Consider the following 15577-nt stretch of genomic DNA (forward strand, 5'->3'; position numbering starts at 1 on the left):
GTTTTTCTCCGGTACCGGAAACCGAACTCACGACCTTGCGCTTGCCAGGCAGGCGCTTTTGCCGCTGAGCTAAATCCCCAGCCCCGAAATCCACACGATATTATTACCAGTGGTTCTTATACTTATTCAAAAGACTAAACTGCAATCTTATAATAATGAAACAGTAAAACTTCTGCTTACTAGGAAGCATGAAAGTTAAAGTTTCGTAGGAGAGAAGACAGACTTTTTGAAGGCAGTCCTAGTGTTAAATTTCAACATCCTATGCTAGCTGCAACACACACCCACACTGTTGGCTTCTCAATGACATCATTACGGTCACAACTGATAAAACGGAAAGTAACCAATACATTAACCCTGAGCTTCCATATTCCCAGTTCACTGACTCAGACCATCTTAATCCAGGAAAATGGCTTTCACTACAGTCATTTCTAAATGTATCTCCCAAGCACAGAGTTTATAAAATAAGTTATTCTAAACAATGGACCTTTAATTTGGAATGATGGAGAGGCACACAGATAAATATAAACAGTAAGAAATCATTCCACTTCATTTACAGGTCCACACCATCCAGCCTGCACCTGGAATATTAAGCAGCTGGTGCCTGACCAGACCCAACAGTGAGAATGTAAGAGCCAGATGGTGCTAGAAAAACATAGGGAGACAATTAAGCGATGACTGTACCGAGTACCAGGAACTGGTCAGTAAGAATGGCTTAAATAAGTATGCCAACACAGAGGTGAGTAAAAAAACAATCCTATTTCGTCTTTAGAAAGAACTATGTCACTGAAATTTGAGTTTAAGTTGTTGCCATTTGCTTGGATGAGGTCTTGAAGGTTCCCCATTTTCTCTGCACCCCGTTTAAGAAAACATTGACTAGAAATCTGTGATAAGAATTTAGTAAAGGCTTCTCCCTCCTGCTCCTCATTATGCCAATGCAAGCACTGAAAAATTCCAAACAGAAATCAGGTTAGTGGTACAGAAAATTCATGAATGATAAATCTACACAAACATTAAACCATACAACAATGACCCAAATGCGTAAGACCAACATCTTTTCATTCAGATCAGTTTCTTTATTCTTCCTGGCTAATTAGCACTAAACTTTAAAAACTAAAGTCCAAACTAAAACTGCTTTGCCAGTAAGAATCATAATCCTCCCCAGTCTTAGCTATGGACCTGAAAAAGATGGCTTTGCTCACTTAGAAAGGAGTGGTAGATCAAGGAGTTCCTAACCACAGAGGGGCCCAGCATTCCAGGAATTTCCCACTCCCCACTTCCCCTCCTGCTTATCACCCTGACCAACCCCCACTCCTCACACAGCACACGAGTCCCCCTGTTCAAAAAAGCTTCCAGGCAGGAAACAGAAATACGTACCACTTATAGCTTCTTGTGCAAAATATTTGACATCCATGTCTTCATCCTGGCCTAGCTTCTGCAGTACCGGTTTAACTTCCCCTTGCAAAGCACTAAAATTCAAAAGTACGACCTGTGAAAAGCAGTCTCACATGCCAGAGAAATCTCTCATGATCTCTGGTATCATCTATAGGCACTATGGCAACTTTTAAAACTTAAAATAAAAAATATTTTAAAACATTCATAAACTTGACAAATACTCTAGTCTACAGCCATACCACCCTGAACACGCCCAATCTTCTCTAACAAATACTCTAAATAACTTGTAAAGTCCTTAGCAAAATTAGCTTCAGAAAATGATCTGTCATATACAGAGCTTAAATAGTAAAGGGTGGACATCCTCAAAAATGGTTGCTAAAATATTCTTTTAAATCTATATCTATGTAAAATGAGAACTTCATTTTAGCTGTTACTCCCCGTTATAAGGTCAAAGTTAAAATACATTTTTAAAACAAGAATAACACTAAAATCTTACTCAGTGTCTAGAAGAGGCCCTATTTTTTGAAGAGATTTGGCCACATTGAAACGAACATTTGCTACTTGGTCTCCTGCCATTTTTAATACGATGGGCAGCATTTGCTTAGTGGTTATTTCCTGACCACAGGCTTCAGAGAGTGCCTAGAAAAATAAATAAGATAGCATATTTAAAACGCTTTTTTTAAAATTCTGACATCTAGCAAGACAAATTAATATTTAATAAGAAAGCGATTGGCCAACAGGAGACTGTTTCTAGTTTGAGCATCTAAATTAAGAAGTACACAGCATTCAAAAATCAGAGAACTAGATCACAATTCACAACTAAGCTGCAACTTTTAAAATACTACCAAAAATTTTAACATGAATTTTAAAATCAACCTTTTCTCTTATCTCCTACATTCCTTACTAATCATCATAAAAATATATTCCAGGACCAGGGAGATAGCTCAGTGGCACAAGTGCCTGCCTGGCAAGTGCAAGGTCCTGAGTTCGATTCCTGGTACACCACCTCCCAAAAAATATATTCCAAATAGAAGACAGTGTATTTCAGAATTCAGATGTTCCTGCTTTAATGATAAGTGCTTTAATGCCTGAGGTTACATAATACTTACATTAATGCAGAACAAAGTGGTCATTCTATGCAAGTAATTAGGATCATTTGCCATTACCAGCACTTTGGGGACTATGGTATTTTCAGCCCACTCTGTACCAAACTTCTGAACTAACTTCATGAGGTTGCTGGTGGCAGCTTCTCGGATGGCATACACTGCAGAAGAGGTCAAGAACACATCACATACTGCTTACTTCATAAGCACAATGTAGTTGACTTACATCAACATAAAACATGGACCAAACACACTCACAGTACAATGGCAAGAATGTTCAGCCACAGTTCACCCTAACTTATTAACAGTTCTGAAATGCTTACTTCCAAGGAAAATGGATGTTAGGATTTTGTTCTCTACATTATCAATTAGCAAATACAGGTACCTATTAGGTTCTATGTGTTACACAAATAGACACTTGCCCTCAAAGATCACACACTCAGGATAGGGCTGCAACTCAGGGTAGAAGACCACTCCGCTCTATGCACAAAGCCTTGGATTCAACATCCAGCACCAGAAAAAAAAATTAAACTCTATGTACTCTCATTAGAAAAACGAGAGCTAATGTACTTCAAAAACTGTAGGACCGATTACAACGAAGTAGGGCACAGTGCAGTAAAGAGTTGTGACAACTATGGGAGGTGAAAGAATGAACAATGAGGCACTGCGCCGGGTGATGAAGATGGGGCAGATCTGAGACAGGAGAAGGCAAAGGGAGGAATTCCTGCGAAGTGGAATTAAAAAGTATCCAGCACACAAAAGAAAAAGTCCGGAATCTGTAAGGCTAGGGAGTTAAAAGTAGGCCCAGACCATAGAGAACTTTGAAAATTAAATTTAATAGGGTGTGGTGGCACACACCTGTAATCCCAGCACTCAGGAGGCTGAGACACGAGGTTTGCCATAGTTTGAGACCAGCCTGAGTGAGTTCAAAGCCCAGCCTGAACTACAGGCTGAGACACTGTCTCAAAAAAAAAAAAGTTAAATTTAGACTTGATAGGAGAAATAATGAGTTTTTAAAAGCACATGTGTGACCTAGTGACCAATGCTGTATTTTGATAAGACTATCCAGCAGTGGAAAAGAGAACAGCTAGGAGAAAGCGTTTGGGAGATCCTGTGGAGGACACTGTGGTCATTTACCCACCAGCAAATAAAAACTTCATACCAACTTGCTTCTTTTCCATTAAAAATGTTTAGATTGAGACAGGATGATGAATGTCTTCTGTAAATCAATGTGCTTCCTTTAATGTAACTCCCTAAAAAACCATTCATCACAGACATCATAAGTCTAGATCATGAAGGTCTGAGGTCCAGAAAGTTTCGAAATGTGGGTTTATATAACAAATGAAGGGTGGCCAGTACTAACATCTTACTCTACTTCTCTCTCCAAGCAGACCCAACATTCAAGAATCGGCAGGAACAGGATCGAAGCCACAGCCCTGATGCTAAACCATTGATGGTGAACATATGGCGCGCGTGCCGCAGGCCGCAGCGAGCTGTTTGTATGATTGTAAACTCTAAAAGGTTCACGTCACTGTCCTAGACTACAAGGCTCCAGACAGGAAACACCCAACTCTTCTCCATACACTGATGCCTCTGGGCAATGAGGCTGAGGAAAACAGCAAAGACAGCATAGACAAGCAACAGTACAATTTCTTACCAGTGCTTAAAATGGCTAAAATCTCTCACAGTAGCAACTTATTAAGATAACCCAGAAGCACTAAGAAGCAAGCTCAAGTCAACCGTTTCATCAGAAGACAGATTCTTTCCCATCACACAGTCCTTAAGCCCAAATCCCTTCTCGGCTCCTCCCTCTAAAGTGGAACCATGGCATCTGTGTTGCTTCCTCTACTCACTGTTTTCTAATACACTTGAGAGGTCTCTCATCATAATACCATTACCACAGAACGGGATCCCAAGGCCAGCACGACCAGCAACCAAGCATATACGTGCTTAAGCCCTGACGGAGACCTTAACTGCACTGAACCCTACTTCGCCAAATGCCTACTATCTTCTTGCTCCTCTCAATTCTATCAGAAAAATGTAAACTACTTCACAGTTCTGCCTGGTTTTTTTTCTCCTTGTTTTGTCTGTCTCCCCTCCACCCCTCAAGGTCTGGCTGGTCTCTTAAGGTTTCTTTATATCTAGCTCTTTGCTCACCAACTTTGACTTTAATACTTTCTGGTAGTCTATTAACCAGGGAAAAATGTTTCCAAAAAATCAGTGATCACAATGTAACACCTAAAAAATTCAAAAGCAACATTTTTCTTCAAACTATAAAACTCCTAAAATAAAACGCAAAAGCAAAACAGAAAATCTCTATGATCTATTAACGGAACAACTTCCAGACAGCCATTTCACCAGTTCAAAGAATGGTTATGGTCCCCACTCTATGGTGCTAAAGTAAGAATCCCCTCTCTTCTCAAACTGGACGAAAATCAGAAGTGAGCAAGGAGTAACTGAAGTAGCTCAGACAGAGCAATCCTACTCAGAATGGGTGTCAGGAATTTAATTCTTTGCGGCATATTAGAACTTTAAAAGTTCCTCAAAATAAACACTTAACAGTTTACCCCAAGCCCCACTTGGGCAGTGTATTTGTTTACACAGAGATTATCCCAAGCATCGCTGAGGAGGTGTCATTTCAACCAGTTAATTCTGGTTTTGAATAAATTTGAAACATTTTTTTTATAGTTCCTGTTAAGTTACCTTATAAAAATTAACAAAAAAATATGCCATTTTTGGCCATCCAGTATTTAAATAACTGGAATGGTAAAGCAGTTAGTCCAGAATACCAGCTTTCAAAGCAGGTACAAAATGATCTGCTGGGATATGCCATTCCCACTAATATTTATAGGAAATAATATAAACACTTTTCGAAATGAAAAAAGAGTAATTTCTTTCCTATGGTTTGCCAATCTTAAGTTTTATTTGAAGAGGTAACTTAAAAAAAAAAATAGGAGAGAAACAGTCTTTACAATCTAGTTTGAAATACTGGAAGTACCCATATATACGCCCTTACATATATATGTAACAAGTTTTCACATTCTTAACCACATCATCTCCTATATGACACTCTGTGTTGCAGGAGGAAGGGTGTTTCCTGGGGATTAAACCCTGGGCCTTTGCACTACGCTACATTTGCAGCTTTTTCTTTTTTTTCTTTGGAGACAGGCTCTCACTATGTAGTCCAAGCTGGCCATGAATATACTATGTAACTCAAATAGAGTGGAACTCACCACAATCTCCCTGCCTCATCTTCCCAAGTGCAGGGGTTACAGGCGTGTCCCTGCCTCTATACCTAGCTTCTTTGTATTTACTGAGACAGGGTCTTGGTTAAATCACTCAATTACCCAGGCAGGGCTCAAATTTGCAATCCTCCTGTCTGAACCTCCCAGAGTACTGAGATTATAGGCATCCACTACTACATCCAGCTCCCAAACATGCTTTTAACAAAAATCACCTCCATAAGTAGACACAAGCATCCTCATTCTTCGCAATTACCCAGGCATAAGCACCCACAAATGAACAGAGAGAGATACTCAATACATATATAAAGCATACACAGGATACTGTGGAACTGAAACAGGATGCTTACCAAATCCACCAAAACATGGAACAAACAGGAAACTCACTAGCACAGATCTAAGGTCACACTGAAGCTGCCAAATTTGGTGCTAGGACCTAGCTGAGGGTGTATCTTATACCCATTGCGGTCTGCCAGACAAAAGAATATACACATTATATGTCTACCTGAGATCTCATCAAAAAGTCATCCACCCGGCCAGGGATAGAACTCAGTGTAACACCGCCTACCTGGCAAGCGCGAGGCCCTGGGTCTGATTCCTGGTACCAAAAACAAACAAAAAGTCATTCCTGTTGTCCTACCTGACATAAGGTCACCCTCTCCTCATACTGTAGTAGCAGCAGGAGCAAGGGAGCAAGCAGTGAGTCTTCCCTCCCCTCTTTATCCCAAGGCACAAGCGATGTCTCCTATTGCTAAGAATCCTGTACTGTACTGCCCTACAAGGATACATAACCTCCTTCTCTGTCACCTCAGAAAAACCAACCTGCTATTTCTTCCCACCAGGCAGGCCTTTCACTTGACTTCAATCCATGTGCATCCCTTACGTTACCAAACACACTAATGGCACTATGGCAAGTGGAAAACCCTGGGATAAGGAAGTGCATAAACCTGAGTCTGAAGATCAGATAATACAGTAAATGAGAAACAAGACGAAGAGATCATTTAATGAGGAAAATAAATTAGAAAAAAAGAGTTGGACATCATGGTAAAGGCATGTAATCCCAGCACTCGGGAGGCTGAAGCAGGAGGATCACTGTGAGTCCAAGGCCAGCTTGAACTATAGCAAGACTCTGTCTCAAAAAAAAGAGACAAATGGAATTTAATGAAAGCCTTTATTCATCCCTACATTGTTAATATGTGGTCAGATCAGGATTCTCTTCTAAAAGGAAGTACACATCATAGGATATATGCAAAAACTTGGGCCTTCTATAATAATCTGTTTTTATCTACTCACCATGGTCTACAAGCCAGGCCATGCATAAGGAATTCAGTTTTTCATCAAAAAATTCCATACCCTATAAATATAAAAAGTCCAATTAGTATGCATCTCCCAAGTTTAGAAATCAAGATGCCCTATCTATCTATCTATCTATCTATCTATCTATCTATCTACTTTTTGAGACAGGGTCTCATTATAATGTTCAGCTGGGATTATAGGTACACATGCATGCACCACTACACCTGGCTATAATGTTCCATTTATATTACACAATGACTACCTAAAGGCTATAAAACACTTCCAGCCAGGAGTGGTGGCATACACCTGTAACCCCAGCAATCAGGAGGCTGAGGCAGGAGGGTTGCCATGAGCTTGAGGCCAACCTGGGCCACACAACTAGCTACTAAGTCACAAAACAAAACATACTTGTTTCCAAATAAACTAAGTTCACAAAACAGTAGAAAAGGTTACCGTAAGATTAATAAATTAGCCAGGCATGGTGGCACAAGCATGTAATCCCAGCACTCAGGAGGCTGAGGCATGAGGACCACTGCAAGTTTGAGACCAGCCTGGGTTACAAACTGAACTCAAGGCCAGCCTGAACTGCATAGCAGAACCCTGTCTCAAAAAGTAAAATAATAATAATAATAATAATAATAAATTATAAATCTTTTATTAGATAGAAATCATAAAGAAAGCATGAGATGGCATAGGCTCTGCCAAGTACGAGAAAACACAGTGGCCAGAAGCCAGAGACAAGGCTGCAGAAGAATAGGAAGAATGCAATGTGGGTGGCCAGGCAAACAAAACCTAGATTACCTATGAAAATCTATTATTCAGGAATACATCTGTCAATAGTATTAATAATTCTTGGGGGGCTTCCCTTTTAGGTTAGTATCGTAACAAATTCTTAGGAATAATGCAACTGGCATCAAGATTTCACCAGTAAACTACAGTATTTCTGGAAAGACAGAAGAAAGCACTGGATGGAGAACAAAGCAGGTGCCAGAGTACAGGGTAAGAGGCCCCTCTTTGGAGTCGCAGGCAGATCCGCCTCAGCTCTCCCAGCCTTGTTCCACAAGTCCATGGGGATGAGCTTCCAGAGATGGGTCACGCTGACCTCTCACCCCAGGTGAGGGCACCAGCATGCACTTTCCTGGTGCCTTCCTTATACGGAGAGTCTTTTGATTCTTTGAATTACACAAAATTTGTGACCAAGGATGATACATTCTAAAAAGATACAATATAATATTCAACCCTGAAAACAGTGGCGGAATAGACAAAATGGTTTTCTCTTACAGATCACTATGAATAGATTTGGGCAGACATTTAGATTACCATGTCAGCTCTCAAAGATTTCTTTTTAATTTCAGTTGAAGAGTTTCCTTCAGTCTTAATTAACTTTCACTTCCTAATTTTTCTGGTTTAACTTTATATTTACTCATCATGCTCTATAAACCAACCCATATAGTCTTCAAAGAATTTTATAAATTGGTAAAGAAAATCTTTACACACAAAAAAATCAAAAAGAATATGTAACTAAATAGAAGCACAAACTGTAAAACAAAATGTTCATGACTGATACATGTCACCCCAACCATACAGGTAAAGCCAGCCAAAGTTACCATCTGCTTTGCTTCCATACTACTTGGTATGGCTAGCAGCCTTTGGACAATTTCCAGGCCTAGGAGTAGAGGTTGAAAGAAATGGAACTAAAATTCACTCTCCTTTCCAGAGTTCTCTCAGTCTTCAGCAAACCCACTCTGGAGAGTGATCTGTGGCAGCCGCCAGTAAAGAATAGAAATAGCTCGGGATATAACTCAGTGACACAAGCACCCGCCTGGCAAGCACAAGGTCCTGAGTTTGAGTCCCAGTACCAAAAAAAAAAAAAGAACAGAAATGACCCTCAGCATTTGGAAGTGACAGTGGAAAAATCTGACAAAATAACTTTAACCCTATTAGATATTCTGACATCTTTTGCCATCCATTTTGAAGAATGGAGCCCTTCAAATTTTGTAAAACAGGAAATGCCACAGGCATCCACAAGATGTTCATAAATTAAATATACCAAAATTAGCAATATAAATTCAGTGGTCTAAGAAAAAAATGCATAAACCTCATATGCTATGACCTGAAAAGCAGAGGTGGGGCAAAGACTAGGGGCAGTGGGCACTGTAGTCTCAGCAGGAAACTAATTATGAGATTTCTCAAAAAAAATTTTTTTTCAGGTATTTGTTTACTCTATAATTGACAAATGTCAAGTGCCTAATTAATAACAGGCACCACGGTAGCCGCTAGAAATAAAACAGCACACACAGTTCCTGTTCTAACAGAGGTCACTTGCCTATCTCCTCATCCTGACTGTAACAGACAGTTACAGTACCTTGAAGTGCTACCAACAGGTCAAGGGTACCTTGTGAAAGAGAAAGCAGGATACAGTATAAATCCCAGCTCTGAAATTTTAAGTACAGCGGTTACCAGTTAGAATAAAACTAATCATAAAATTCAGACAGTAAGAGATAACACAATAAAGCTAACTTTGGCCAAAATAACTAGCATTACAAGCTTTTCTATAGGTTTATTCCTCAATTCCCCTTAATCAGAACATAGGAAAAGTTGTTCCCAGCCTTTTGCTTAGAAAATAGGCAAACAGGAAAGGTGCCCTGAACAAAAACCAAAATTGATGGCCACCGTGTTCACTCTTCCATGGTGGTCCACCCTCATGCTGTACAGTGCACTTTTCCTACTTTTATTTGCCTCAAATTCACTCTGTAGGGCCTGTTTCTTTTCTTACCTTTAATAAAACTTTGCTACCATTAAAAAAAAAAAAGCAAAACTGAATTAACCTGACACCATAATTTTCTTTTCCACGGATTAGTCTTTAAGTCAGATAAGTATTAAATATTACAAAATTTACGTTTAAATTACCAAGAAATTGATTACATACTTAAAAGTTGTTGTTTTTTGAGACAGGGTCTCAATATGTAGTGTAGGTTTTTGTTTCTTTTGTTTTTTGTTTTTGTCTTTTTTGAGACAGGATCTCACTATCCAGTTCAGGCTGGCCTTGAGCTCACTTTGTAGCCCAGGCTGGCCTCGAACTCATGGCTATCCTCCTGCCTCATCCTGCCAAGTGTTGGGATTATGTGTGTGTCACCATACTCAGCAAGAAATTGATTACATTTTTCTATGGTTTTCTTGTTGCATGGCAATCAGGTGAAACATGTTTTAGTAATACCTTTCTGATGGAAATTAATGCACTATTATGAAAACAACAAAGCATCCAAAGGCAACAAGGCCAAGAGTACATTTTCATGCATCTAAATGAACAGAATTATGGAGGGTATCCAGGCCTCCTACTTGTCAAGGTAAATCTCCACTCTCTGATGCTATCCTTTGGTTTATCAAGCACAGACTCACCAGCTGGCCCGCCAGCAGTGGCATATACTCAATAATAGCCAGCCGCACCCGCCACTTGGCGTCTTCAGCCAGTTCCACTATGGCAGGAAGGAGAGACTGAGAGAGTTGACGGATTCCAATGACTTCATTAACACAATCCAAATTGGAGATGATATTCAAACGAACTTCAGGACACTGTAAATACACAACCCCCAAAGACCACATGTAAAGGTTATACCCTCCGTACAAATAATAAGGTACAAACTGCTAAGTAAATTTTCAAATTAGAAAGTATTGACTCTGGTTAAAAGGGAGGACTGAGGATATAATTCGATGATAAAGGGGGCTGGGGATTTAGCTCAGCGGCATAGTGCCTGCCTGGCAAGTGCAAGGTGGTGAGTTTGATTCCCGGTACTGGAAAAAAAACAAAAAAACAATAATTCAATGATAAAGTACTTGCCAAACAGTACAAGACCCTGAGTTTAATCCTATTCACCACAAAAAAGCACAGCCTTAAAGGAAATACCAAATACTGAGTACACAAATAATTCAAGACACGTAACTGATCTTAACCAGAACTTCCAGTGAGAAATCTATAAGATGGTAAAAAGCATAGGCTCAGGAATTAAATTATATGTACTCAAATCTATCTGCCACTGCTGAGACCTCAGACAAGTTATTTTATCTCTGTGCCTCAACCTCATCTGAAAAATGGAAATAATGAGTCTTATGAGGATTACACGTAACAATAAAGCAAAGTATTTAGTATCACACCTAGTACATTTTAGTCAGTAAATGTCAGCTACCATTATAATTTTTGATATCATATTTAAACTTAAATAAAAGAGGCTTTTAAGCAAAGATTAGCTTTAAAGATAAATCTGTGAATATAAAGTAAAATTTGTGCAGAGGATGGATGGATTTTTTTAACAGCAGTGAAGTTTTATTAAGGATAGGAAAAGAAAGGCACTGTAGAGCAAGTTTCAGCCAAGAAAAAGTAGGCAAAGAAGCACACCTTACAGCATGAGGGCAAGCCATTATGCAAGAGCAAACACAGTGGCCTGGGTAGATGTTTTGAGGTTTGCTTTAGTGAGTCCCTATGTCCATTTTCTGGGGAAACTGTAACCCCAAATGCAAACATAAAGACTATCACAAGTTTATGATTTTTTAAAATTTATGATTTTTTAAAATCCATTTCCAATTTTGGGTCCTATTTTAGTGAAACTCAAATGAAAAATTTAGCAAATTGATGACTATCAAAGGCAATAGAAATTATACTCACCTCATCCTTTAACTGAGCTAAAAAAAGAGGTAGAAGATGTTCAATAGTATTCTCTTTGCCCAAAATGGTAGATAATCCCATAATTACAGAAGCTAGAGCTGTTTTGACATGTTGGTTGGTATCAGATACTAATTCCTAAAATAAAATCAAAATTAAAAGACTTTAATTTTTGCAATACAACAGAAATCTCCACACCATCTCCCAAGAAATTTAAGTGTACCACTATTTTAGTACTGATTAGCTGGCAAGATTTCATCAGACCACGTGTTAGACAACAGATTAAGGCATCAAGGAACATTTTATAATTATAATAGGTACTTATAAGGGATAAACAATACTGTGATAATTTAACAACTGTCCCATTCATCTCACCTTTGAATTCCAAGAGTTTAAGGTAAAAAAAAAATTGGGGTAAGGTTTACCTTCATATTGGGCAGAGTAAAACAAAATAAACTGAAGTTACATTTACCTTTATATATGGCAAAATCTGATTCATAATTACAGTCTCTCTATCTTCAGTAGGCAAGTTCTCACAAAGTTCTAAAAGAAGATAAGCAGAAAAAACAATACTTTTATAGAGTGATTTACAAGAAAAAAATAACTCCAACCAGGTTTTAGCTACAGTTACAAGTGAAAGCACATCATATATTTAAGCAAATAAGCTCTAACAGGGAAAATGACAGCCTAAATGAAATAACTATCAATCTTGATGCCACTTGTGTGTCATATCAATCTAATCTGTAAATGCATTTATAACAGAAACAAGATAAAACCGTTTAGTCTGAAATGTAAAAGTTTATATGACAATGTGATATTTTCACATAATGAAATTATCTCTGAGACATTTTCTAGAACACATAATGTGCAAAACTCACTGTCATAAAAAAAACACCAAAATGAGTGACACGTTACAACACAAATTGAACCATCTAACCTTTTACTTTGTGAGCAGCAGCTGCTCGGACTTCAGCTTCACAATCTTTAAGTAGGTTCTGAAATGCGGGGATGAGGTCATTTAGGGTGATTTTAGGACCCACTGCTTTCTGGAGCTTTAAAGAAATTTGTACAGATTTTAATGTATACTAACAAAATAATAAGAATAAAACTGTAATCTTCAAATATTTATTTTTGTCACAACACTATCTATTCAACAGAATTAGTTCAGAAACTTTTGATATCACAGCAAATTCGATGGGTTTCTGCTTTGACTTTCTCCTTTAACACTTAACAATGTCAGTACAATGATTTTACCTCTGAAAACTTGTCAGCTACCATATAGCGAACTCGCCAAGATTTATCTTCAGCTGCTTGTCGAAGGGTAGGCATTACCAAGACCTCAAGATCTTCCTGAGACAACAACTGGGCAATACTGACACAAGCTTCCACAGCTAGGAGGCGCACTGAGTCCTAAAGAGATAAATTTCTGTTACACAATATTTAGTGAGAGCCAAGGGAGTACTTTGTATGGTTTGAAGTAGTACTGTTGTTGATACTGTTTTTTAAAAAAAAAACCAGGTACACTACATGTGATTTTGCGTCTCATGGCTTGAAACTGCTGAACTGCTGCTCCCCCTGCATGGAATGGCACATGAAAGCCACAAAGATAGAACTGATATTATTCTAAAAGTAAAAAGAAAATTATCTTGGCTGGAGTGCAGGGTTCTTATTTTTTTAAAAATGAAAGAATATATAAAGATTAAATGAAAAAAAAGGAACATTTCAATGATACCTTCAAAGCCTTACTTGTAATAGTGACTCCAAGGATAAAAATGAAAATTATCTTTGTATAAGTTTTTTATTAAATAAGAACAGAGAAAGGGGTCAGAGCAAATCACTGAGAAAGTTCAGTTAGAAATACACAAACAACGGAAAGCAAGTAATAAAAAAAATGGATTTAAATGTTGAAGATAGCTGGGCATGATGGCACACACCTGTAATCCCAGCATCTGGGAAGCTGAGGCAGGAAGGTCATCATGCATTCAAGGCCAGCATGGGCTATATAGTGAGTTCAAGGCCAGCCTGCACCACAAAGCAAGACCTTGTCTCAAAAAAAAAAAAAAACTGAACAAATAAATGTTGAAGATCAAAAAGAGGCTGACTTTGAGGTCAGCATATCGGAAAAAAAAACAGCAGAAAAAATTAGAACAACATGGGACTAATGAACTAAGAGTTCCAGACATAAAATGTCAAGGGCCAATGTGACACCTGTATGTCCTCTGAGAAGTAGAAATACATGACTGGGAACTAAGATGACCTGGAAATTACACATATGTAAGCAGAAGTAGAAAACACATGAACATATAAGCACCCAGGAGAAACAGGACAAAAACTCAGTGCAGACAGAATTACACTGTGGTATACACATATGTAATAATCAAAGATGATACTTAACTCTCTAAAATAGTACCAATTTTAAATGATACGAATCCACAACAATAACCTACATGCCTAAGACACATTCACTCTTCTGATAGAAAGGAATAGGCAAAAAAGGCAGAACTAGGTTCTTGGTACTGGCTACACAGGTATCTTTGGATTTTGAAAATGAAGCCAAATCAGGAAACTACTATCATCTACTAAAATATATGCCAACAAACACTTACCACTTCTCTTCCAGAATTCCTTATTTTCTCCCCTACACCTGTCCCTCCTCGCAAAATCCTCTCCATCTCGGCAACAACACCATCCAACTGCTCAATCCAAAAGTTTAGATGCTGATCCCTCTTTTCCTCATCCAACACACCAGTATAAATGTTCTCAACTCCACTTCCAAACCTTATAAACAGACTCTCCCCATTGTAACAGTCTCCTACCTGGTTTTTTTGAATTCTCATCCCTCTCCCAATTTAGTTTCCACCCAGAAGCCAGAATGATCTTTAGAAGATATTAATTATACCGTGTCACATTCCCACTCAAAATCTAGGAAAAGAATCCAAACTCTATATTCTGGCCTAAAGAATTGGCCTTGCTTACTTTCTTCTCCAACTCATCTCTTAGCACGATGCATCTTTAGACAACTATATTCCCATCACAAGACCGTCACACTACACACCCTCTCTTTCAGGAATTCTCTTTTCCTGGAGCTCTCACAATCTAAGAAGTGGAACGGACGACATTCTTCTTTCATGTGTCAGTTTACGCTACTTCTCCAGTCCTCTCTGACAAGTCTAGAAAAATGCCCAATAGTCATTCCCTATTTTGTCATTCTACTTTGCTTTCATAAATTTAACCCTCATACTGGTCTATTTATTTTCTCCATTAAAATGTAAACTCCATGAGAGTAAGTTCTCTGTAAGACTCGTTCAACATTGTTCTCCAGCACCAGAACAGTGCCTAGTTACATAATAGGGGTTCAGCAAGTATGTTTTCAATAAATGAGTAAGGCAAAAGCAGTTATTCTGTTGGTGGGCAGAGGGAACATAAGTATTTTATAAAAAAGCACCTCACATATTTTGAGCATCAAATGCTGCTAAAAGTAGCATACATACTCCCAACTATGAAGCTGTCTTTTTACCCCCAAAATATCAAACTTAACTTTCATTAGAGTGGGTACACTTAAACTTTCAAAGAGCAGGTACAGGTCAAGGGTACAGAAAACAGTGGTCAAATCCAGACACAGTTTTCATAAATAAGTTTTTACTGGAACACTGACATGTTCATTAGTTTGCATATTCTCTGTGGCTGTTTTTTGCACAACAGCAGTAGATAGTTACGATGGAAGACTATTGGACCCACAAAACCTAAAATAAGTTTATGATCTGGCCCTTCACAAAAGAAGTCTGCAAGGGGGCTGGGGATTTAGCTCAGCGGCAAAAGCGCCTGCCTGGCAAGCGCAAGGTCGTGAGTTCGGTTCCCAGTACCGGAGAAAAACCCAAAAAAAAAAA

At 38.6% G+C, this 15577-nt stretch overlaps 1 protein-coding gene across 9 annotated transcripts in view; it reads right to left on the reverse strand.

Moving 5' to 3' along the window:
* The window catches only part of Ppp2r1b (protein phosphatase 2, regulatory subunit A, beta), a gene marked incomplete at its 5' end in the record, with an annotated part of 36506 nt that overhangs the window by 13319 nt on the left and 7610 nt on the right, over positions 1-15577 (reverse strand). For 8 of the 9 annotated variants that reach the window (XM_013511035.1, XM_013511031.1, XM_013511038.1 and 5 more), the window contains 9 exon segments: positions 1375-1466; positions 1889-2031; positions 2502-2656; positions 7031-7091; positions 10433-10606; positions 11694-11828; positions 12163-12233; positions 12628-12742; positions 12945-13100. In XM_013511035.1, the coding sequence (XP_013366489.1) occupies positions 1375-1466; positions 1889-2031; positions 2502-2656; positions 7031-7091; positions 10433-10606; positions 11694-11828; positions 12163-12233; positions 12628-12742; positions 12945-13100 (1102 nt within the window). 9 annotated transcript variants of the gene reach the window in all.

Source organism: Chinchilla lanigera, unplaced genomic scaffold (genome assembly GCF_000276665.1).
Source record: "Chinchilla lanigera isolate Chin_1 unplaced genomic scaffold, ChiLan1.0 scaffold00011, whole genome shotgun sequence".
Classification (NCBI taxonomy): Eukaryota; Metazoa; Chordata; class Mammalia; order Rodentia; family Chinchillidae; genus Chinchilla; species Chinchilla lanigera.